The sequence below is a fragment of the Gobius niger genome (assembly GCF_951799975.1).
Source record: "Gobius niger genome assembly, chromosome: 15".
Classification (NCBI taxonomy): Eukaryota; Metazoa; Chordata; class Actinopteri; order Gobiiformes; family Gobiidae; genus Gobius; species Gobius niger.
This window is the reverse complement of record NC_136866.1, coordinates 17,482,680-17,507,313: the sequence shown is the minus strand read 5'-3', so window position 1 is coordinate 17,507,313 and position 24,634 is coordinate 17,482,680. Positions and strand designations below refer to the sequence as shown.

The 24,634-nt window shown below is 41.9% G+C and overlaps 2 protein-coding genes and 1 long non-coding RNA gene across 3 annotated transcripts; all 3 read left to right on the top strand.

Moving 5' to 3' along the window:
- Nucleotides 1–11,109: 11,109 nt before the first annotated feature.
- On the top strand, nt 11,110–15,519 carry LOC306975186 (uncharacterized protein; the record flags this gene model as incomplete). Its single annotated transcript, XM_079572618.1, has 6 exons — nt 11,110–11,143; nt 11,214–11,552; nt 11,698–12,027; nt 13,102–13,221; nt 13,548–13,573; nt 15,406–15,519. 6 exons carry the CDS (start codon nt 11,110–11,112, stop codon nt 15,517–15,519), a joined length of 963 nt encoding a protein of 320 aa, XP_079428744.1.
- A 2,311-nt stretch (nt 15,520–17,830) lies between these two features.
- On the top strand, nt 17,831–20,120 carry LOC306975185 (uncharacterized protein; the record flags this gene model as incomplete). The annotated part of the gene is made up of 7 exons (XM_079572617.1): nt 17,831–17,864; nt 17,953–18,282; nt 18,762–19,064; nt 19,141–19,215; nt 19,276–19,371; nt 19,886–19,920; nt 19,998–20,120. 7 exons carry the CDS (start codon nt 17,831–17,833, stop codon nt 20,118–20,120), a joined length of 996 nt encoding a protein of 331 aa, XP_079428743.1.
- Nucleotides 20,121–23,547: 3,427 nt separating this feature from the next.
- Nucleotides 23,548–24,196, top strand: LOC306974842. The gene is made up of 3 exons (XR_013793664.1): nt 23,548–23,644; nt 23,952–23,986; nt 24,064–24,196. It is a non-coding gene; the product is annotated as an uncharacterized lncRNA (long non-coding RNA).
- Nucleotides 24,197–24,634: the final 438 nt, after the last annotated feature.

Genomic DNA, 24,634 nt, shown 5'->3' with positions numbered 1-24,634 from the left:
TGCTTCATCTCTGCACTTCCGTTGTCCTGACGCTTCCGGTCGAGCATGAAGCCCATTCATTAAGTGGAGAGCGAGGGAAAAAGTTCACCGCTCAAATCTGATGTTTAGTTGATTGATGTGTGTTAAATGGCCAATGTTCATTTGCACCAACAAGTCAACTCTGCACCGTTTCTCTGCACGGCCTGAAAACGGCTTTGTTTACATGTAGTAACTGATTTGATCTGGACTTCTCCAGTCCTATGTTAACAGATAGGAGAAAAGGGGTGGGCGCAATTCATGGCGGCCCACGCGAGCCTATAATAAGGTGAACAGAGTTCAGGAATGTGATGTCAGACCGCTAAGCATCATCTGATAAGCAACAATAATATTATAATGGAGATTTTAAAAGGTAAAATACTGAGTTATTGTTCACATAAAAACAACATGGTGTATTTGATGTCTTTACCAGTAGTAGCTCAGCAGCTAACAGAGTGGTTCCACGGCCTTTTTCTCCATTTTTTATACTGTTTTTTGCTAAAAAAAAATATGCTAACAGCTGCAAAGATGGCCCTACATTAAAGTTTAGTGAGGTAAGTTATGACGTGTCTGTTTCATGGCAATTCTATAATGTCTGTGGTTTCTTTATCATTAACATAATAAGATGATGTCAAGTGGTCACTGGAGCCGAAACTTAGCTTAATCTCAGTTAGCATTTAGCCAGAGGAGTAGCTTGCTATTAGGCAAGGCAGGCAGCTGCCTGGGGCCCCCAACAGGCGAGGGCCCCGTGAACGGAGACTTTTTTCTTTTATAAACTTACTCAAACGCTTGTCTTCCTAATATTTGGAGCTGCAATTACATCATGTCTCCACTAATGTGCCATGGCGCTGTTTATCCCCATCCTGCTGCTGCTTTAATGAGTCATGGTTCCCCATAATGTTTACTTATAATGAGCAGTGGACAGACTTTTTACGCATGTCTCCACCAGATTATATTTCTACAGTAAAACCAGTTTATTATGACGCTCATTATGACCTAAAGAACCTCAGCTTCTGTTCTGAGTCATGGCGACGTGAAAACAGGAAGTGACCTCCCTCTCTCCTGGTGCAGCTGAATTGTGTGCCTTTTTCAGTGAATTGTTTGCCTTTTTCAGCGAACCACGTTGTTTTTCTGGATACTTTTGTACGTCTTTACCGTGTTTTTGTGGAGTTTTGGTGGATTTGTTTACTTTGAGAGTCCAAAATGGTCCTGAAGAAAGCAGCTTTTTGAAGGTAAACAAACTGCTAGCTTATCAGCTAAACCCATTTGAGATCTACAAACATCTTCTTCTGAGACACTGAACAGTGAAGAGGCACCAAGAGCCCCCACACCTGCAGCACGGAGGAGGCGTCACAAGAGGAGCTACAGGAAACAACAAAAGGGACCAACGAGGAGATGGTGATAGACTGTGGAGGGAGCTGTGCAGGAGGAAGAGGAAGGACGAGGTGGAGCTGACCAGTGCAGGACACCACGCTCTGAGACGGGGACAAGCCCAGGAGGCGGTGCACCGTTTCAGAAGATCAGAGGAGACAGAGGGCAGCTACAGTTTCTCCATCCTCCAAGGTCATGCGGGTGGAGTGGCTGAAGGACAACGAGATCATCGACCCGGACGAGGACAGGAACTTCTACATCACCGTGGACCACAACCTGATCCGTCTGTCCGACACGGCCAACTACACCTGTGTGGACAAGAACATCGTGGCCAAGCGCAAGAGCTCCACCGCCGTGGTCATCGTCTACGGATTTCCCATCAACCAGTGCTCCTCCTGTGACCAAAACAGTGAAGATGGCGGCCGCGACACAACGATCTTTCACCAAAGAAAAAAAAAAGAGTGGAAAAAGAGTGGTGCGCACTGAATGGGTGCTGCTGCCGGATGCTCTCTCATCGAATGCAATTTCTCCATCTGTGAGATCGATAAAGTATCATCTTATCTTAACTTATGCAGTACGGGAATTGTCAGGTGACCAACTCCTGCCCACGAGACGTCCTCTCTCCCCGTGCGCAGTACACAGGGTGGCCACAGGAGGGCCCCCTACCGACATTCTCACTTGGGTCCCCTTGGTACCATCGCTACGCCACTGCATTTAGCTCAGAGGACACTTCACGATGCTATTTCTTATCTAGTAAATCTAGCATTTAGTAAAGTAAAATCTCCAAAGTTCTGTACATTGATAAATGATTTTTAACGATGTAGTTGATGGGTTGAAAACAGCTGGAAACATCTGGATTGTTCATAATTTGTTAGGTGTTAGGTGGCTAACGCTAACGGCTATAGGAAAAATACACTGAGCAGAACTAGCTGACTTAACTGTCTGCATACGGTAGTAATGAACGCCGTTTTAATTTCTGTGTTTCTAAGTCTCATATCAGTTAGCCTCTATGCTATTCCATCACACAGCTATTATTTTAACTAACTTTAAACCCAAAGTCATCTCGGGCCCTAATGGTCAGTACTGCGGGCTATACCTTACACTACAGGCATGGGGTCGCATCATCCCTGATCGATTTATTTCAATTTACTAGCTATTTACTGGAGCAAAATTAGAGCTTGTCAGCAGCGCTCTCCCTATTGTTATTGTTTTAACGTCATTTCGCCTCTGCAGTGTCAGTCTCCATCCACGTCTCTGTCCTCATAAACGCGCACAAAACGGCAAACCGCTACATGATTGGAACACGGCAGTGATGGATGGTGATTGCCTTGAAGGTGACGAGAGGTTTATGACGGAGACACATGAAGCGTGACCATTAGAATATAGACATGAATTAGCGGCTGTGAGGAGGATGAAGGTTTGGTGACACCTAGTGGTAGGAGCAAGCAATCTGCCTTATGCTGTTTGGAAAGGTAAACTGTGGAGGGAAATGTGACACATTAAGATGAGACACTGAGGGTGAGTGGGGAAAAGGTCTACATTTCGAGATATCCCCTTGAAACCTTTGCTGGGGGATTGCTGGTATACATATGTGAGTAAAAAAAATATGATGTTTGTGACTTAATATTTTCATAAAAGTTATAAAAGCATTACTTAAACTGTAAAACCAATATTTGTTTTGAATATGGTTACATATCTGAACACACAGATGGAATATGCTTATGAAATGATTAAATTGACCATCGCTCCAAAATCACTGAAGGGTTTTCACTGTGATGCTACACTGCCATCTGCTGGCCAAAATGGCACATTACATACATCACATATTAATAGTGAGTATATAATAATTCTAGTCACTCAAGTAGAAGGAAAAAAATATTGGGCGAAGCGTGAATATCTATACTAAAGAACGGTATGAATGTAAAAAATGGATTTGTGTTTTAGTGGTGATGTAAAAGAGGAGGATGAATACAAAACAGGAGAATTACTACACTTAAACCTTACAAGTTGAAGCAAAAAATCTATATACAGCAGAAAACCATCTGAAGTCTAAAGGCAACCGATTAATGTAGTATTAGTGTAGTATTATGATAAAATATGCTCTATGCTATTTTTCTGTTCATCTGTATTAGAGAGACTGTCCTCCAACAGAAAACGACACAAGTGGTCGTTTGTCTTATCCCTTAATTACGACCATATAAGACGTTTACTAAAACAGCGCCCCCAAGCCCCCATTGAGGGTATGTACATTTACATTACATTTAACCCGATTCAGAAACGACTTTATTTTACGTAGTGTTTTGCGATGACGATTCCAAAACTCAAACGCAAAGAAATAAATCACAAACTGGCAAAATGAGCCCCACATGCAATAAGTAAAGCCGTCCCAGGTCTTCAGCTCCGCCACACCTGTGGAGGAACTGAACGTCCAGAGGTGCCAAAGGCTCTCCAAGCGCGCTCTGCGCTATTACGCATCACACCTCCCCAACCGCAGCAGCGGCTACCATTCACCACTCTCATCATTTACTATATTATATGTGTGAGCTATAGGTTATCGCCATTTTACTCACAACAACAGCGACACCAAAGCACAACTCACCATTGACGCCTTCGTTTCTCCTCCTCCATATGCGTCACTGCCAACTCCATAAACTCTCCTGTCCGCTTCCATCTCTGTCCTCAAACGTCCTCGTGTCTCAGACTCCGTGTCACCCGTACGTCCGGTTGTCCGGTGACCGCGGCGAGACTCGGATCCGCCCCGGGTTCCAGTGCGCATGATGCGGGGAAACACCTCTGTCACCCCGACAAAGTCGGGCCTCGGCTCCGCTGCTGTTCTCCACAAAGTCCCGCATCTCTGTCAGAGTTCCTCTTGAAAACGTGCTGCTAAATGTCCTGATCAAACTGAGCTCGTTCATTTCTCCGCAGTTTCGTCATTTAAGGATAAAAATATAAAACATTACAGCTGTGTTTAGCTCGCGGGTTTTTCCAACTAGATTTGACGGACACTCGCTCTGTCCAATGAAAACACGTGAATCAGCTCGAGGGCGTTTGGGCAGGTGAGCCTGCGCTCTGATTGGCTGAAGAGTCAGCTACGTCATATCCAGTAATATTTGTTAATAATTATCATCATTATATTATAAACAATCTGAAATAAACTGTTGTAAAGCATTTCCTCTGATGTCTGTGATTTATATGGACTAAAGCAGGATTTAACCCTATAGCAAAAGGTGCACAGGTGGGAAGAAAAAAGAAAGGGGTTTATGTATTTGATTTGATTTATTTATTTGTACATTTCTTATTATCTACTACTTATGCATTTATATATTTACCGCAGCAATAACTATTCTTTCTGGGATCCATTTATTTATATTTTTAATTGTTAATTATTATTATTAAATTAATAGTTTTTTTACTTTTACTCAAGTTATAGCACAATGAATCTAAACCTGTATTCATTTTCTTGTGTCTTATCAAAATAATTGTGATTTATTTTTTTCTGGGGTATTTTTTACACATATCAGAATTTTCAACATTGTTTTATGTTTTTTTCTGCTTTATCAACACTAAACCTTAATTAGACAAACATTTACTCAGGGGTTATGATAAAATTAAGAAACAAAAACATAATTCTTATAGTTTTCATCATGTCACGTTTCATCTGGACCGTGAGGGTTCGCACATCCATGTGGTGCATGTGTGTGTTGGTTGATCATATGTGATGTCGGTGGAGCCACAGGAGGAGCCACAGCCACATGTGGATCACCAGTGTTAAGTCATGTAACATAAAAGTGAGCGTGTACATTTGACCATCTCAGTGTCGTACACTGGCTCACAAAGGAACCTAAAGAACTGGACGCAATTGGACTGTCCAGAACTCCATGAAGCACATCTGTCCCTGCAGCTGTTCATAAGATGTTTACATCATAGGGAATGATGATGATGTTCCTCTGCACAAAACAGATCAGAAATAATGCAACCTCCTCCTTACTATTTGATAAAGTCATGTTTACATTTCTATATTTTATCAAAACACACGTGACAGTCGTCTGTATGATTTACATGATGGCGGCTCATGTGGCTGAGTGGTTAGTGCTCTGGCCTCACAGCAAGAGGGTCCTGGGTTAAATTCCCTTTCAGTGTGGAATTCATCTGCACCCCAACAAAAGATAAGATATAATAAGATAAGATAAACGTCTTTAGCCCCAGAGGGGGATTTGTCTTTTTTCTTGGCGACAGAGCCGCTCATCTGCGCACACACAATCAGACATGATGAAACATTCACACTGAACACAAAGTGCCACATCTGCAGTGTCTCTATTACATTTGCTTTAAACATAAAACATGTGCATTAGGTGAATCCTCCAGCAGGTGATTCTGACCATCAGCCTGGCTCCACATCTGGAGATGGTCCCCAGATGCTACACGCTCCTGCCCACTGACGGCTCGCCTCAGTCGAAGGAGGGGCCACATGCAGAGACACATTTTGTAATGACACATAAATGATCTTAACCTTTATCTGCATCATGTGTTTAGCTCATTATGTCATAGAAACACATATGGGTAGAATGATTATTATGACCAAGACATTTATTTTGAATAGAAAAATAATAAAATGTGTAACATTGTCCATATAAATCACAGACATCAGAGGAATTGCTCTATAACAGTTTATTTCAGATTGTTTATAATATAATGATGATAATTATTAACAAATATTACTGGATATGACGTAGCTGACTCTTCAGCCAATCAGAGCGCAGGCTCACCTGCCCAAACGCCCTCGAGCTGATTCACGTGTTTTCATTGGACAGAGCGAGTGTCCGTCAAATCTAGTTGGAAAAACCCGCGAGCTAAACACAGCTGTAATGTTTTATATTTTTATCCTTAAATGACGAAACTGCGGAGAAATGAACGAGCTCAGTTTGATCAGGACATTTAGCAGCACGTTTTCAAGAGGAACTCTGACAGAGATGCGGGACTTTGTGGAGAACAGCAGCGGAGCCGAGGCCCGACTTTGTCGGGGTGACAGAGGTGTTTCCCTGCATCATGCGCACTGGAACCCGGGGCGGATCCGAGTCTCGCCGCGGTCACCGGACAACCGGACGTACGGGTGACACGGAGTCTGAGACACGAGGACGTTTGAGGACAGAGATGGAAGCGGACAGGAGAGTTTATGGAGTTGGCAGTGACGCATATGGAGGAGGAGAAACGAAGGCGTCAATGGTGAGTTGTGCTTTGGTGTCGCTGTTGTTGTGAGTAAAATGGCGATAACCTATAGCTCACACATATAATATAGTAAATGATGAGAGTGGTGAATGGGAGCCGCTGCTGCGGTTGGGGAGGTGTGATGCGTAATAGCGCAGAGCGCGCTTGGAGAGCCTTTGGCACCTCTGGACGTTCAGTTCCTCCACAGGTGTGGCGGAGCTGAAGACCTGGGACGGCTTTACTTATTGCATGTGGGGCTCATTTTGCCAGTTTGTGATTTATTTCTTTGCGTTTGAGTTTTGGAATCGTCATCGCAAAACACTACGTAAAATAAAGTCGTTTCTGAATTGGGTTAAATGTAATGTAAATGTACATACCCTCAATGGGGGCTTGGGGGCGCTGTTTTAGTAAACGTCTTATATGGTCGTAATTAAGGGATAAGACAAACGACCACTTGTGTCGTATGGATTTGGAGGACTTGTTGGTATTAGACGTTTCTCGTTTGTTGGATCAGTGCTCTTCCAGATTCTGATCTGTGTCGTCGTCGTCGTCGACATCTTGACAGCCTGCAATAAGAGAAGGAGGAAGAAACAAGTGCAGCGGCCAGTTCAATAACTGTTCCAATTTTAATATTTTACGAAAGTATTCTCCAATCAGTCCTTCCGGGATTTTGCGGGCACTATTCTCAAAAGTTGCTGTTTTTCTTCCATTAAAAATAGTCTATTCTGTGTATTTTATCTGCAATGTTACTACAGAAACCATTAGTAAGCTAGTACCATGCTGGCATATGTAATACAGTCAGAGCCAGACCTGCCTGTTCCTCACTCTGTCCTCCTCTAAGCTCTTTAAGCGCTGGCTCAGACTAATTCTTCTTTGTTCTATTAATGAGTGTATTACCTCCTCACTCTCGCTTTCTTTATGTTTACACAAAAGATAATTGTCTTATCATAGGGTTCTCAAGTTATTTGTGCGCAGTACTTAGGCTCTGATTTGTATAGCTTCTTTTATCACTGCCTCTAAGTACGGCTTACTGTCCCGAATGCAAATACGCACACTGACAGGCGGTAACTCTGAAAACGGATGTTACTTCCTGAGGGGGCTCACTATTCGGTACCAAGGGATACGGTCCCAGTGTGTAACTGTCAGAACTCATCTAAACTGTAGCGTGAGTTGGTCTTCTGATCTGATGGCTCTCAGAAGGACCCTCGACCATGGGGAGCGAATCCTGACTAAAAACTGAAGCTCACTCAAAAGCTAATGATTATTTATTGAATGCAAGAAGAAACTCTGCAAACAGCCTTCACTCAGGTGAGGTCGACAAAGGACAATATCTTATCCCCTAAGCGGAACAACCTCCTATGGGAAACATCAAGGTTTATATTTTTTTATTTTTTTATTTGATAGGGACATTGCAATTCAACATAGTGCACTGCTAATACTGACATTTTACTGACATATTTCATTATAGTCGTTTTTTTTGCCCCATTAAAGTTCTTTGGTAGTCATTGTATATAAGATACATCTATTTACTATGTAATTGTCTGCACATGTCCTGTCTGTCCTGCACTAGTGTTTCCGAGAGCTGAATGCAACAAGTGAATTTCTCCATTGTGAGATCAATAAAGCTTATCTTATCTTAAAACAAGCTTGTAGCTGATGCAAAAAGAGTTTAAAGCTAATTTTCAACTCCAGTCCCTGATTGAGCCTCACTACATTAAAATGTTCCATTTCATCCTAAAAACGTACCTATATACACAACACATTAATTATTTGCACACATAAACTAACGGTTTACATGCTGCCACAAGGCCCCCTGACCTGTCAAATATTATGATTTGCTATTTGTGTGTATTTATGTGTATTGGAGCCATATATTCTATATATGAGGCTCTGAGCGGACCTCGTTCACTTACTCCTCTTCAGTAGATAGTCAGCGCTACTTCCCAACATCTTTCCCAAGAAACATACAACCCTGCTTCTATTATGATAAGAATTAAGATAAGTATCTTCCTACTACAGATCTTTATTATTACGATACTAATTAAACTATTCATTTGGACACATCATTAATGCCCTTTTGTTAGCAGACATTCTTATCTTGGTTGATTATAATAGACACTCGATCCATCACATATTCATTTCCTGTACCCTTACACCCTGACACATTTTGTTTTCTCCCATATTTCTCAGTTATTCTATCCATTGTTTAACAAATAGACTCCAGTGTGATCTCAACTGTGGACAGTGACACCTGTCTGCCGTGTGCTCTAAGTCCACGAGACCTAACACGCTGCCCTGAAGAACAAACTACAAGGAGATGACGCCCATACTTCATTCCTTCAGCTTTGACATCGGTTCAACGTGTCTTGTGCGTTTAATTTTGACTTTAGAGCAAAAAGCTTTCCCTTGTGTGGCCTGCTCCGTTGTCGGGCTGATTCTTGTGTTCGTTCAAGGGAAGTTCTGGGTAAAATAGACCGATAAAAAGATCTGTTTCGAACCTTTAAGAGCCGTTTAAAAGAGCTACTCGGTCATGAAGGCCCCATCACTACTTCTGAAAGTCTGCGTTGCGGCACATAAATACACACTGAATGACAGGCAAAAAAATGATCAGCAGTTGCCGGGGTCCAGACTCAAAAAGGAAGGGAAGCGATGCACTGATTTTGTCACTGATTAATTGACAAAACGCCTGAACATTTTCTCTAGTTCCACTTCAACCAAATCTAAAAGCTTCTTGAAAAAGAGACAAAATAGAGACAAAAAATGAGGATGAAAAAGTCACAACCCCAGCCCCCCCAAAAAAAGCCACAAAAGAGCAACAGAAAAGCAACAAAAAGGCGACAAAAAAGCAATGAAACAAAAAAAAGTGATGACAATGCATGGAAGGAGATCTTTCTGCATCAGTTTTGTAGGTCTTAGCTTTCAAATGAGGAGTTACTCTGAAAAAAAAAAAACATAAGTAAACCAAAAGGGGCAGATATTATAAGACGTGTTCTTCTCCTCTGCTCCGTTTCATTCATACTGTGTTGGCTTGGCGTTTTTATGGTGATTGTATGACATCACTTTTGAATGAAATAAATGAATAAAATGAAATGAAAAAATTAAAAGTATGTACAGTTATGCTCAAACATACTCATTTACATACCCTGGCAAAATGATGGATTTTTTAGATATGAATGATAGCACAACAGTTTTTTTTTCACCCAGAGTTAATGGTTGTGTGAAGCCATTTATGGTCAAACAACTGAGTTTACTCTTTTTTTACTCTCATAATGAAAAAAGAAACTGCCATAGAGACCCTGATCAAAAGTTTACATACCTCACTTTTTAATGTTGTGTATTGCCCCCTTTAACATCAGTGACAGCTTGGATTCTTTTGTGGTAGTTGTTTATTTCCTCGGATGGTAAAACTGGCCATTCTTTTTGGCCTCCAGTTCCTGCATGAACTGCACGTTTGAGATCTCCCCAGAGTGGCTCAATGATATTGAGGTCAGGAGACTGAGATTGTCACTCCAGAACCTTCACTTTATTCTGCTGTAGCCAATGAGAGGTGGACATGGCCTTGTGCTTTGGATCGTTGTCATGTTGGAACGTCTAAGTGTGTCCCATGTGCAGCTTCCAGGCTGATAAGTGACAGTTTTCCTCCAGTCTTCTTTAATAAAATGCTGCATTCAATCTGAAATCAGTTTTTACCAAGTTCCCTGAAGCTCACACATCCCCAAACTGTAGAAATGGTGCATCACAGGCCGTGTTGTCTCCTCCAAATGTAACGTTTATGGTTATGGCCATTGGTCTCATCATTCCAAATTACATTGTTTCAGAAATGTTGAGGCTTGTCTCTGTGCTGTTTGGCAAAGTGGATAGTTTTGAAATAATTGCTTTCTTTTGGAAACTTGGCCATGCAGCCAATTTTTCATCGAGTGCCTCCTTATTGTGCATCTTGAAACAGCTACACCACTTTTTTCAGGGAGTCCTGTATTTCAGCTTAAGTTATTTGGGAGTTTTTCTTTGCATCCCGAACAACTGAAAGTTTTGTTGGTCGACCTGACCGTGGTTTGGTTTAAACAGAATCCCTAATTTTCCACTTCTTCATTTAGAGTTTGAACACTGCTGATTGATGCTCTCAGTGCCTTGGATATCTATTTTTTATTACCCTTTCCCATTTTACACAGTTCAACCTTCCTTGCCTTTCCTCCGACAATTCTTTTTTGCATGTTATCAGGCCAAGATCACCAGGGTATGTAAACTTTTGATCAAAGTCATATTGGAAGTTCCACTTTACAATTCTTCACTGCAAAACTTAATTTGGTCAGTCTGCCTTTACGTACAAAAGTGCAAACTTGTGGAAGTGACTACCCACTAAACTTAAACCATATCTAAATTTAAAATGTTGAGCAACAGTGGCTTTCGCAGAACTCAATGACTACTCTGTTTCCTCTTCTTTTACATAGAAACTCAGTGACTTCCCCTTTTTTTGGCATGATTAAGTACATTTACGCACTGTCGCTCTTTCTTTTCATCATGAGGTTTCCCGGGCTGTGGTTGCTCTTCTTCGGTGAGAAGATGCTCTGTCTATGGTCTGTTCATTTGTTTGATTTTCACTTACTCTTACTCTCGTTGATCAGTGCTGCGGAACAGGAGCCTCGCGACCACCACCACCAGAGACGTCACAGTTTTTAGAAAGGCTAAAGGAGACACGCTGTCGGTCACTCGGATATCTCAAAAAGACGAAAAGTGGAGGCTGCTTTGTAAGAATGATTGCGGGGAGCAGGACATCTTGGTGCAGACCGAAAACAAACAGACCAATGGCAGATACAGCATTGAAGTAGAGACGAAAGGCTCTTCCCGAGTAGCCATGATCACCATCTCCAACCTGACACTGTCCGACTCTGGCCGATACCAGTACCACTGGTTTGGGTCGGTCCAAAATGGCAAATCAGATTTTTTTGTTGAAGTTGTAGAAGGTGAGTGCCTGGTATTTCCATGTTTGTATTGGAGCAATGATTTGTTCTATTTGTGGAATATGATTTGAGAGATAAGTTAGAATATGAACTCAGATCCTGTTTATAGCAATAACTAAACTGAGCATCTGCTGTTTTTGTTGAACAGTGGAGAAGAAGGGGGAATATATCGGGGATATTGTGTACGCAGCAGCAGCAGGAGAAGACATTGTGCTCCCCTGTGTGTTTGCATCTGGAAGACAGATGATACATCTACAAAAGACCTTCTGTAGAAATGACTGCGCTCCAGAAGACATTTTGGTGAAAACATTGGGTGATGACAGTCACAATGGCAGATACAGGTTGAATTACACACACCGATCTGAAGGTTTCAGTTTTATGTTCGTGGCCATCACACACATTCGCAGATCTGACTCTGGACTCTATCAGTGCCGACTGGACCACAGGGCTTTGAAATTCAGGATTGATGTTGTACAAGGTGAGTTTTATACATTTTTTTTAGGTAAATGTTATGCTGTGTGTGTCTGGGCAGTCGGAGGGCGAGTTCAGGACTGTGTGTGCTGTGTCTGTGCTGCATCAGAACTGAATCAGTACTGCATCTGTACTGCATTAGTACTGCATGTACTGCATCTGTACTGCATTAGTACTGCATGTACTGTGCCTGTACTGCATATGTACTGCATCAGTACTGTGTGTGCTGCATCTGTACTGCATCAGTAATGCATCTGTACTGTGTGTGTACTGCGTCTGTACTGCATCTGTACTACATCAGTACTGTGTGTGCTGCGTCTGCACTGCATCATTAATGCATCAGTAATGCGTCTGTACTGCATCAGTACTGCATCTGTACTGCATCAGTACTGCGTGTGCTGCATCTGTACTGCATCAGTTATGCATCTGTACTGCGTGTGTACTGCGTCTGTACTGCATCTGTACTACATCAGTACTGTGTGTGCTGCGTCTGCACTGCATCACTAATGCATCAGTAATGCATCTGTACTGCATCAGTACTGCGTGTACTGCGTCTGTACTGCATCTGTACTACATCAGTACTTTGTCTGCTGTACTGCATCAGTAATGCATCAGTACTGCATCGGTACTGCATCTGTACTTTGTGTGCTGTGTCTGTACTGCATCTATACTGCTTGTGCTGCATCTGTACTGCATCTAAACTGCATGTGCTGCATCTGTACTGCATCTGTACTGTGTGTGCTGTGTCTGTACTACATCACTGCTGCTGTTGTAGCACACACTGACCGGCTCAAAAGTACACAGACCACAGGATTCCCAAACTTTTCAGGCCACGACCCCCAAACTCACTCAACCAACAACTCAGGACCCCTTTCTGTTTAAAATGTAATAAGCATTTAACATTTATTTCTTTCAAATCTGCTGTTTTCAAATCAAATTCATTGTCAGAAATGTAAAGAATATAGTCTCAAAATCACCTTGCAACACTCACTTCAGTGTCCCGCGACCCCCACTTTAGAAACCTAGTCCTATAATATTGCACTAGTGGTGTCCATGACTACCTCCTGTCTCTGGTCTACAGATCCCAGACTCTTCAGCTTCATCTTCATCCTGATTCTGATCTGTGTTGTTGTCGTCACCATCACCTTCATCATCACCATCATCATCACAGCATCCATCCTGACCGTCTGCAAGAACAGAGGTGACACACATACGTACAGGGGTCCTGCTTTCAATCAATCAGAAGACAGAATAAATGAATAATAACAAAATGAGATGACTGCTGAAATATATGTAGCTATGTCCTAAACCTCCAGCCAAAGCAACGCCTCTCGACTACTATAGTGACAATTCTGTTCTGAAGTCTAATTCCCTGGCAATAACATGCACTAACAATCTCTAAGTGCTGTCAAAATGCCACTGCTGGACAGAAGTGCTCCGATTAGTCCAACAGGATGATAATCAGTTTCAAGATATGTTTCGTCTGTTTGTTTTTGTCTCTAAATGTTTTCCAATTTTGTTTTACAGCGAGCAGAGGACAGCCAAACCTAGAGGTAATGCAGTGACTGACAGTTCTTTGTGTGATAAACGTTTGGGCACATTTCAAATGGAATTGTTTGACTTGTAAAGGATCAGGTGCTTCTGCAAAAAGATCAAATGCTTATGTGCATCGTTTCAAAGGATTTGTCAATCCACTGTCTGCTTCATTGCCACCAAAAAGGTTAAACCAAGTGTCAAAACATGTCAAGCATGAACTTTTCCACACTTATGCCATCAGTGTTTTCTACAGTGACGTGTGGTCATCTAAAAAGGACGTGCCTCATCATCAGCCGTGATGAGGAGAATCCAAAAGTGTCAGTGCAGTTAGGAGGGAGTTATAGTCTTACTGTATAGAAACCTCGGGATGTTCCTCATCAGCCCATAAGGAGCTAAGAACAATCCCATAGGCTACTGCTGCCTCCTGAAGGTTTTTGAACTTGAACCAATTTTGATTTGAATTTGTTCTCACTGTCTGGCATAAAACCAGAATTAACTTTTACTATTTTAGGTCAATTAGAATTTTCAAAATTATTTCTATTTTCTAAAATACAGAAGAACGAGAGAGAGAATTTTTGACACAGTTTTATATTAATTTTTACAAAGCCAAAAGTTTTCATACATTTCAGGGACTATACAAAGTTTAAAAATGTTAATATTATGTATTTTCCTCCCACTACTTGTTCCAGCCATGTCCTAATGTGTAGAATGAGCTCAGTTCACCACAACTGCCTCTGAAATCAAAAAAGGTGTTAATTCGGGTCCAAAGTGCCGTCATGCACAAGCTTAATATAGAACCTGCAGCCACGTTTAAGACCTGAGGTGGCAGTAGTGAGTATAGAATGACCAACTTGCATCTAGTCCCTTTAATATTTGGTAGCATTGCCTTTAAAATGTATGACTTGGGTCTAACGTTTTCGATTTTCTTCCACAAGCTTCTCACGATAGTTTGCAGGAATTTTGCTCCATTCCTCCAAACTACTCTGAACTGATGTAACTACTCATGCCTTTTCAGCTTTGCCCACACATTTTCAACCTGATTGAGATCAGGACTTTGTGATGACCACTTCAGAACATTGACTAAGTTATCCTTAAGCCACTTTGTAACCATTATTGGCTGTTTGCTTTGGGAATTGTCCATTTGGAAGAATCATCTGCGCCCAAGCTTTAACTTTCTGGCTGATGTCTTGAGATGTTGCTCCAATATTTCCACATAGAGTTCTTTCTTCATGATGTCATCTAATTTGTAAAGTGCACCAGTCCCTCTCGCAGCAAAACAGCCCCACAGCATGATGCCCCCCTGTATTTCACAGTTGGCATGGTCATTATGGCAAAACAATTCTGACTTTTGGTGTACTGGATAATGACAAACTCTTACCAGGTTCAACATCTTCACCAGGTCTTTTGCATTTGTTCGTGGGTTGATCTTCACATTTCAGACACAGCACGTTCATCTCTGGGACACAGAACCCGCCTTCTTTCTGATCTGTATGATGACTGGACATTTCCATCATTGTTTTAACCAATGAACCTGAACCTTCAAGTGTCTTGAAATTGCACCCAAGGATGAGCCCATTGACCGTATGGATGAACCAGACTTGTGCTTCCAAGGACATGACATCATTATCTGGGTTATGATATGATTATTCCTCTGGCATTTAGCAAATTGAAATATTTTTTTAAAATGTAAAAAGATTTGTGGATTTGTTTATGTATGTGTGTATTAGATAGGATTTTCATGGTTATCTAAACTCGGCACTAAAGCCTTTCTTTTCTTGTGCAGAGAAATGTGTCCAAGAGATGTAGAAAAACTGTAATAATGTAATGATGTGTTTTGTATCTTTTCCAGCACAATTACGTGAACATTCTCCAGTCGTCCAGTGAAAGGGAGTACCAGAGCCTGCGTCTGGAGAGCCTGGACATGCCCTACAGCAGCCTCCACAGTCCGAGCACAGGACATTAGCACTGAACCGGTTTAGAGCATAGATTTTCAACTGTTGGGTTTGGATCAAAATATCCTGCAGGACCATTTTCAGTGTAAAAGTTACACAAATTGTAAGTTTTGCTCCTTTGCGGTTATGTGTGAGTTTCTCGTATGACAATCAAAGTGTCAAAACATGTGCACTTTCATGAAAAAAACACATTCACCAACATCAAACATCCAACATCCACATTCTGAACTGAACAGAGCGTTACGGACTCTACACGTCTTCAAGCCCAAAGAAATGTGTTCATGCTTCCATTGGGTCAATTGATATCCAGCAACAATGTCATATCATAACTACGCTGATGATACTCAGATCTACTGTATGTTTCACTGACAGCGGGTGGACATGGGCCTGTAGATTCACCGTGTCATAGTATCAAACAGATTAGTGTGTGGATGCAAAACAACTTCCTCCAGTTAAATACAGATAAAACTGAGATCATGGTGGAGAGGTTGTCATTGGTCATCTGCACCTTTTTTGGACTGAAAAGTCAAGCTATAAATCTTGGGGTAATCATGGACTCAGACCTGAATTCTAACAGTCATATTAAGTCCATTACATGAGCGGCCTATTACCATCTAAAAAAACATTGTTGAAATAAAAAGTCTAAACCAGACTTGGAGAGACTAATTCATGCTTTTGTCTCCAGTTGGTTAGACTATTGTAACGGCCTGTCCACTGGCCTCTTTGAACGAGCTGTCAGACAACTGCAGTACATTCAAAATGTTGCGGCTCGAGTCCTGACCAGAACCAGGAAATACGACCATATTAGTCCAGTGCTCCGGTCTCTGCACTGGCTTAAAACAGCCGTGTTTGTGCACAAGTCCCTTCATTGTCAAGCACCAAAGTACATCTCTGACATGTTATAGCCGTATGAACCACCTGAGATCCTCAGGGCGGGGTCTCCTGGTGGTTCCCAGAGTCACCACCAAACACAGTGAGGCTGCGTTTCAGACTCATGAGGCAAAAGTCTGGAACAGCCTCAGTGAGGACGTGAGACAGGCCTCAACCCTGAGCATCTTTAAGTCCAGGCTGAAAGGACACCTTTGATTGATTGATTGTTTTTTTGTTTTTTAAATGTAATTGTAACAAATGATTTGTTTTATTGATTTTCATTGTGTTTTAAATGCTTTTTATTGTATTTTTTATTGTGTTTGGTGTTGCTGTGAGGCACATTTATTGCCATGTACATGAAATGTGCCATACAAATAAACTTGCCTTGCCTTCATGGTTTGCCTGTTTTTGATAACCACAAAACCACAAAACACTTTTTTTTCTGATAAATGGCCCAGTGTGAACTGATAGAAAAAAACAACACGTGCAGTATGTGTCTTATGTCACAGCTGTGACTCATAAATGTTTCCGTTATGGACACTACATTATTCTATTTTTAATCAGTGATGAAAATAGTATCACTTGTCAAACTTTTGACCACGGGCCTGTTTTGGTTTCCTACTGCCACATATTACACTGAACTACCGAGATTTGACCCTTTTAAACAGCACTGAAACTAGTTAAGGTACAGAAAACCATCAAATAGCATTTTTGGGGAGAAAGTCACAACATTTTAAATTGTCCTCACTTTTTTTTCTGATAAATGGCCCAGTGTGAACTGATAGAAAAAAACAACACGTGCAGTATGTGTCTTATGTCACAGCTGTGACTCATAAATGTTTCCGTTATGGACACTACATTATTCTATTTTTAATCAGTGATGAAAATAGTATCACTTGTCAAACTTTTGACCACGGGCCTGTTTTGGTTTCCTACTGCCACATATTACACTGAACTACCGAGATTTGACCCTTTTAAACAGCACTGAAACTAGTTAAGGTACAGAAAACCATCAAATAGCATTTTTGGGGAGAAAGTCACAACATTTTAAATTGTCCTCACTCCTGTAAAGATCCTTAGATCTGTTTCACTCGTCCTGCAGCTGAAGCAGAGAAGTATGTTAAACATGATAAATATTAACTGGTGTTATTGTCTATCTATACATTTTCCTCCCACTGCACATTATGTTGAAATAGGGCCAGTTCGACAAAGGATTCTGAAATCTCAATAGTACTTTCCTGAACCCAAAAAAGGCATCTTTCTTGATAAAGAAGAGAACCAGAATAGATCAGATAAGTCATCCCTCTGACACTTACGAAACATGGTTTATTTCCTCTTCTTTCCTTTATTTTCATCTCTCATTTCAAAACTGGACCTCAGTCAACTTCCTGTTTTTGTCCAGTTTGAGTATTTTCACAGTATTTCTCACTCCCATTGTGAGTTTGTGGCACCATGAGGTCGTCTGAGCTGTGGCTGCTCTGCTTGGGTGAGATGGAAAATGAATCCAAACTCATTTAAAAGTTGTTGCTATTGTCTGGTTACCTGTTGGACTTACTGTAGTTCTTGTTGAGCAGCGCTGTGGGATCTCACTAAGGCTGATGTAGTGTTCAAGAAGCCTCTGGATGCTGAGCTGACAGCCATTTGGTTTCCTCACCAAAACGTAAGCTCAATGACCTTGTGTAAAAACCCTTGCCGGGAGCAGGACATCTTGTTGCGGACCTGGAGACGCAGAAAGAAAAACAGCAGATACAGCCTTACATATGAAAAGAAAGGCTCTCCTCCTGTGGACATGGTCACTGTGACCATCTCAGACCTGGCACTGTCAGACTCGGGTAGATATCGCTTCATCTGGAGAGGACCTGTCCAAAGTTACCACTCAGATTTCATTGTAGAAGTCGTGGAGGGTAAGTTTGTTCAGATGAAATATGATATTTGGTGCTGATATTCTCATAATAATTCTGTCCAATCTCTTCAAAGTCACCTCATCTGTTCTATGCAGCTTGTTCTAAACCCTTTTCCAAACGTTCAGCCGTTCATCCCGTAGAGTTTAGAAGTGCTGGGTAATCCAGAGAGTCAGGGTGTTTCCCAATGGGTCGCAGCACTTTTGGGCCACTAGAAAAAACTCCTAAAAATGGACTCTCACTTGTGCTATTCCAGACCCAAAGGTGACTGGTCTTTATGTAGGTAGATACCATTTATTGCAGTTAGTAAGACACTCATTTGCTGTGAGTAAAACACTGTAGAGACCCAGTAAATTGAAAGAGAAGAATGGCTGCACTTCAAGCATTCCTTTCAAAATATGTTTGCTGAGCTGTTGAACTTACCAGGCTAGCAGACCCTGGGACTAGTATTTTAAACCATTCTTGTTGTTTTTGTTGAACAGCAGGCAACTCCATTACAGTTTACTCGATAGCAGCCGGGAAAGACTTTTCCATCCCCTGTACGTTTTATGCTTCTGGAAGTGAGAAGACCTTCTGTAAAAATGAGTGCTCTGCAGAGGATATTTTGGTGAAAACATGTCGAGATGAAAGCCAGAATGGCAGATACAGGATTAAGTACACTAATCACGCTGAAGATCTGAATGTTCTACACATGACCATTGCAAATGTGAGCAGCTCTGACTCTGGACTCTATCAGTGCCAACTGGATCAGATGCCTGTCATGTTCCGGATTGAGGTTGAACGTGGTGAGTTGGAGTTCTGTGCATGATTTTGTTTCCTTCCTCTTCAGAAATCTTTAAGGCTTTAATTCTCCATCTGCAGCACCCTCCACTGGTGACCCATGGACAGTGAGCCCATCAGGAACTCCACCAAACGAGAAACCAGAGGGATCTCCCGGTAAATTCACCCTCACAAGCACTGCCTCGCTCCCATGTTATAACTTCCTTGTGTCTGCAGCTCCAGGACTCCTAATCCAGAATATAATTGCAATTCTGAGCTGTGTGGGTCTCATTACCATCACAGTGACCATTCTGATAGTCTGTAAGGAAAGAGGTGAGGCCGATCATTACTACAACATTTTATTTCATTCACATTGCTTGGTTGTTGTTGTTGTTTTTTCATCTGCAGCTTAAGTTAACAGTGCTGCCTCATGGTGTGGTCAGCATCACAATATTGAAGTATCGTGATACGTAGTGGATCACGACAAAAGTGTGTTGTCCCAGTGTGGCTCCCATTGAAATTATTTATAAAGAGGACAAACCAAACTTGATCCAATCAGAGAAACATCTATCATTTTAAAATTACTTTTACTTTACATGCTCTAACAGACAATGGATGTCCTGTTTAGTTTATAAGTCACAGCCTACCATATGTTTTCGGCAACATCCTTTTGTGAATAGTATCGGTAAAACTCATTGTTGCCACCAATGAGTTTTACCGAGATTGTTTCTCCTGTGCCAAGTGCACAGGAGAAACAATCCCCTTTCCTGCACAGACTTCGTGCATGTCGTAGAATTGACAATAAAACTATCTGATCCAAGCTATCTAATCTCATTCTGTTTGACAGTTTGGGGGATGAGGAGTGGAGGTCCAAATATGGAGGTAAATCTGTCACAGGCACTTCTTTGTTTGAATAACTTGTCATCATTTAATTCCTGTCGGATTGATTTGTCCCTCAGCACGATTATGAGAACATTCCCCAGCCTTCCAACAGAGGGGAGTACCAAGACCTTCGTCTGGAGAACATGGACCCTCCCTACAGCAACCTCCGCTGGGCCGTCACAGCAAGGACTGCAGTGTGACGCTCATGACCAAAATGGATCTTCTGGAGCTGCACAAAGGTGTTGAAAGTTACTATACCAGTTGAGAACTGTGCGCTGATTTAAGAAGAGTTTGTACACTTCTGAATGTCTCAAGTACAGGATCCTTCCTCCCTGGTTCACTTCGTCGACTTCCTCAGGAGTGGGCTTCTCCACAGAAGAGCCGAGTGTCCTGCTTCCACCGCACCTGAGGCAAAATATCCATCTGTACAAGAACAACTGTTTGCTGAGTAAAAAGAGGCCAGAAAGCTGTTTATAAACTGGTCTTGGTTGAGCGTCTTACTGTTTGAACATTGTCACTTGTATAAAAAAAAAGATTTTCAAGGACTTACATTTAAAACGAAAGGTGTTTAGTGCTTTAGACTTCTGTCATCTTCTTTTTTTATACAAATGTGATATAAAAAAGAGCTGGTCCTTTGAACGGCTCTTTGTAATGAACGGATCCCAAAGACTCAGCTGCCAGAAAAGAGCCGTATATGCCATTACTAGTGTTACAACAATTGATTGAAGGGTTATTCAAAGTCAAATCAATAACTTAAAACCAGCCCGAGCACACTCTGCTGTCACTGCTTAAATGTGATTATACTGAGCACCTTGTAGAAGGTTTGTTTTAAAGTTATTGAATGAACTAAATGAAGATGTTTCTGATTTCTTTCCGGCTTCAGCTGATGTAATTCTGTACTTTGGCCATGTGGCGGTGGTGTTGCCTCACACTTGGCCCTATCAAGCCTCTGACACAGAAAGAATTCACACATAACCAGTGTAGGGGTGATGTTGCCAGTGGAGCTCTGTGAATTTTCACACTATTTTGTCTGTTTTTTTTTTTTTTCTGTTCTGTTACATCAACACCATAAATGACTTAGATATCAAAATGTATAGAATAGAAAGCCAAGACTCCGTAAAAATGATACACAGTAGGCTACAGATCCTGAAAGCATCCATTTGGACTGATCATTTGCAGTGCTCAAACTCAAATACTGAGCCGGGCCTCTTTGACTGCAAAGTGCGGAGGTCAAGGTGTGTGATACAGGTCTGAGTTAGTGCAACAGGTCTCAGTTAGTGCAACATGAGGGACGGGGAGAACCCTGGACGACCATGACACCAAACATTGCAATCTATGGGCAATCTGAGTCCACACCTGACACGCCACATCGCATTACTCGCTTCTTACTGGAAACACTTGCAATCAGCCGCTTGAGTCGCATGTGCTCACTTCAGGATGAACTACTGCTGCTGCACGATTCTGACAAAACCTCAAAGTTGTGGATAAGAAATAGTTTCATGGTTCTTTGACTGTGCTCCCTCTGACACTTGCGAAACATGGTTTATTTCCTCTTCTTCTTTATTCCTTATTCACTCAAATCTCAGAACTGGGCCTCAACCAACCCCTGACAACTTCCTGTTTTTGTCCAGTTTGAGTATTTTCACAGTATTTCTCACTCCCACTGCGAGTTTGTGGCACCATGAGGTCGTCTGAGCTGTGGCTGCTCTGCTTGGGTGAGATGGAAAATGAATCCAAACTCATTCAATAGTTGTTGCTCTTACCTGTTCACCTGTTTGACTAACTGTAACTCTTGTTGAGCAGCGCTGTGGGCTCTCACAAAGGCTGATGTAGTGTTCAAGAAGGCTGTGGGTGCAGAGCTGATCGTTGGGTTTCCTCACCAAAACCTAAGCTTAAAGATCCTGTGTAAAAACCCTTGCCGGGAGCAGGACTTCTTGTTGTGGACCTGGGAAAGCAGACAGAGAAACGGCAGGTACAGCCTTACATCTGAGAAGAAAGGCTCTCCTCCTGTGGACACGGTCACTGTGACCTTCTCCAACCTTGCACTGTCAGACTCGGGTGGATATCGCTTCATCTGCAGAGGACCTGTCCAAAGTTACCACTCAGATTTCATTGTAGAAGTCATGGAGGGTAAGTACTCTACGGAAGATTGTTCATGCAAAATGTGATATTTGGTGCCGATATTCAGTGGAGTTAAGTAGTATAATATTAATAATACATTTTATTTTTTTGGCACCTTTCGAAGCACTCAAGGTCACCATACATCAAGGAAACGTATTAAAAGTACAATGCAATACAGTAAAGAACAATAAAGAAGACAGAGTTCAGGCAGATAAAGTATCCAGGCAAACATCATGTCCAAATAAACATCCTTAGACTCTCCGACATGATGAGGAAAAACTCTAAAAACCCAATGGGAGAAAAAGGAAACCTCGGAGAGAACCATAGATGGAGAGATCCACTCCCATTGACGGACAGGCTATCGAGACCTCAGTAGACGGGCCAAGATCACAGAACATCCAGTCTGATCCTCCTTGTTGGTGTTTCAGTTCTTCTTGTTCAATCCCTGAAGGCGGGGTTCCTCCGTTCCTCCATGGACAAGGCTGAAGACCACGACACCAACGACTCGCCGTCTGAAGAAGTGTGACCCTCGCCACAATACGCCACACACACATGATGCTACACCTCATCTGTTCTATTCTGCTTGTTCTAAAACCTACTTGTACTATTCCAGGCCTAAAGGCTTTAACTTTGCTGCAGCTGGAGCCTGGGTGGGAGTTAAGTTTAGTTTAAGTTGGTGCAGTCCAGTGGAGATAACACAGAAGTGTCTGTGTGAGTTAATAAGTAACAGAAAAAAGGCAGATGAGGAAAAAAAAATAAAGGTTTAAATAATAAAAATTCCTGGTCGCAGCTCGCTCCTGCAGATGTGTACCTTCATAGTAACCACCAGATCAGAGGGCAATGTGTTCTTACACAACAGAAGCTTAAGTTAGTGACTGGTTGGTATGTAGATATCATTTATTGTACTTGTGAAGAAATTCATTTGCAGTGAGTCAAAACACTGTAGAGACCCGGTAAATAAAATTAATAAAAACTGTGCTCCTGGACTTACCAGACAACTGGACCAGTATTTTAAACTTTTCTTATTGTTTTTGTTGACTGGATTACAGTTTGCTCCACAGCAGCAGGGGAAGACATTTCCATCTCCTGTGCGTTTTATGCTTCTGGAAGTCAAAAGACCATAAAGACCGTAAAAATGAGTGCTCTACAGAGGATATTTTAGTGAGAATGTATCTAAAGGAAAGGCAGAATGGCAGATACAGGATTAAGTATGTGAATGTTCTATACATGACCATTGCAAATGTGAGCAGCTCTAACTCTGGATCAGTGCCAACTGGATCAGATGACAGTCATATTCCGGATTGAGGTTGAACGTGGTGAGAGTTCTGTGCATGTTTCCTTCCACTTCTGAAATCTTAATTCTCGATCTGCAGCACCCTCTACTGGTGACCCATGGACGGTGAGTCCATCAGGAACTCCAAACGAGAAACCAGAGGGATCTCCCGGTAAATTCACCTCCACACACGCACTGCCTCGCTCCCATGTTATAACTTCCTTGTGTCTGCAGCTCCAGGACTCCTTATCCAGATCATAGCTGCAATTCTGAGCTGTGCGGGTCTCATTACCATCACAGTGACCATTCTGATAGTCTGTAAGAAAAGAGGTGAGGCCGATCATTACCGTAACATTTTCTTTCATTCACATTGCTTGGTTGTTCTTGTTGTTTTTTTATCTGCAGATAATGAATGTCCTGTTTCGTGGAAACCTACCTTATGTTTTCGGCAGCATCCTTTTGTGAATAGTATCAGTAAATTTTGTCACCAAATAAAAAAACACAAAGCAACATGCTCAAATGGCGCCAAGTGCACAGGATAAACAATCCCCTTTCCTGCATGGTGTAGTCGTGCATGTCGTAGAATTGACAATAAAACTATCTGATCCAAGCTATCTAATCTCATTCTGTTTGACAGTTTGGGGGATGAGGAGTGGAGGTCCAAACATGGAGGTAAATCTGTCACAGGCACTTCTTTGTTTGAATAACTTGTCATCATTTAATTCCTGTCGGATTGATTTGTCCCTCAGCACGATTATGAGAACATTCCCCAGCCTTCCAACAGAGGGGAGTACCAAGACCTTCGTCTGCAGAACATGGACCCTCCCTACAGCAACCTCCGCTGGGCCGTCACAGCAAGGACTGCAGTGTGACGCTCATGACCAAAATGGATCTTCTGGAGCTGCACAAAGGTGTAGAAAGTTACTATATCAGTTGAGAACTGTGCGCTGATTTAAGAAGAGTTTGTACACTTCTGAATGTCTCAAGTGCAGGATCCTTCCTCCCTGGTTCACTTCGTCGACTTCCTCAGGAGTGGGCTTCTCCACAGAAGAGCCGAGTGTCCTGCTTCCACCGCACCTGAGGCAAAATATCCATCTCTACAAGAACAACTGTTATCTGGGTAAAAAGAGGCCAGAATGCTGGTCTTGGTTGAGTGTCTTACTGTTTGAACATTGTGACGTGTTTAAAAAAAATATATCACATAAAAGATTTTCAAGGAATTAAATTTAAACATGAAACCAAATAAATTCTCAATAAATGTATTTGTCATCTCATTAGTCATAAACTTTTAAGATTTTACAAAAATACAACCCTGTGAGC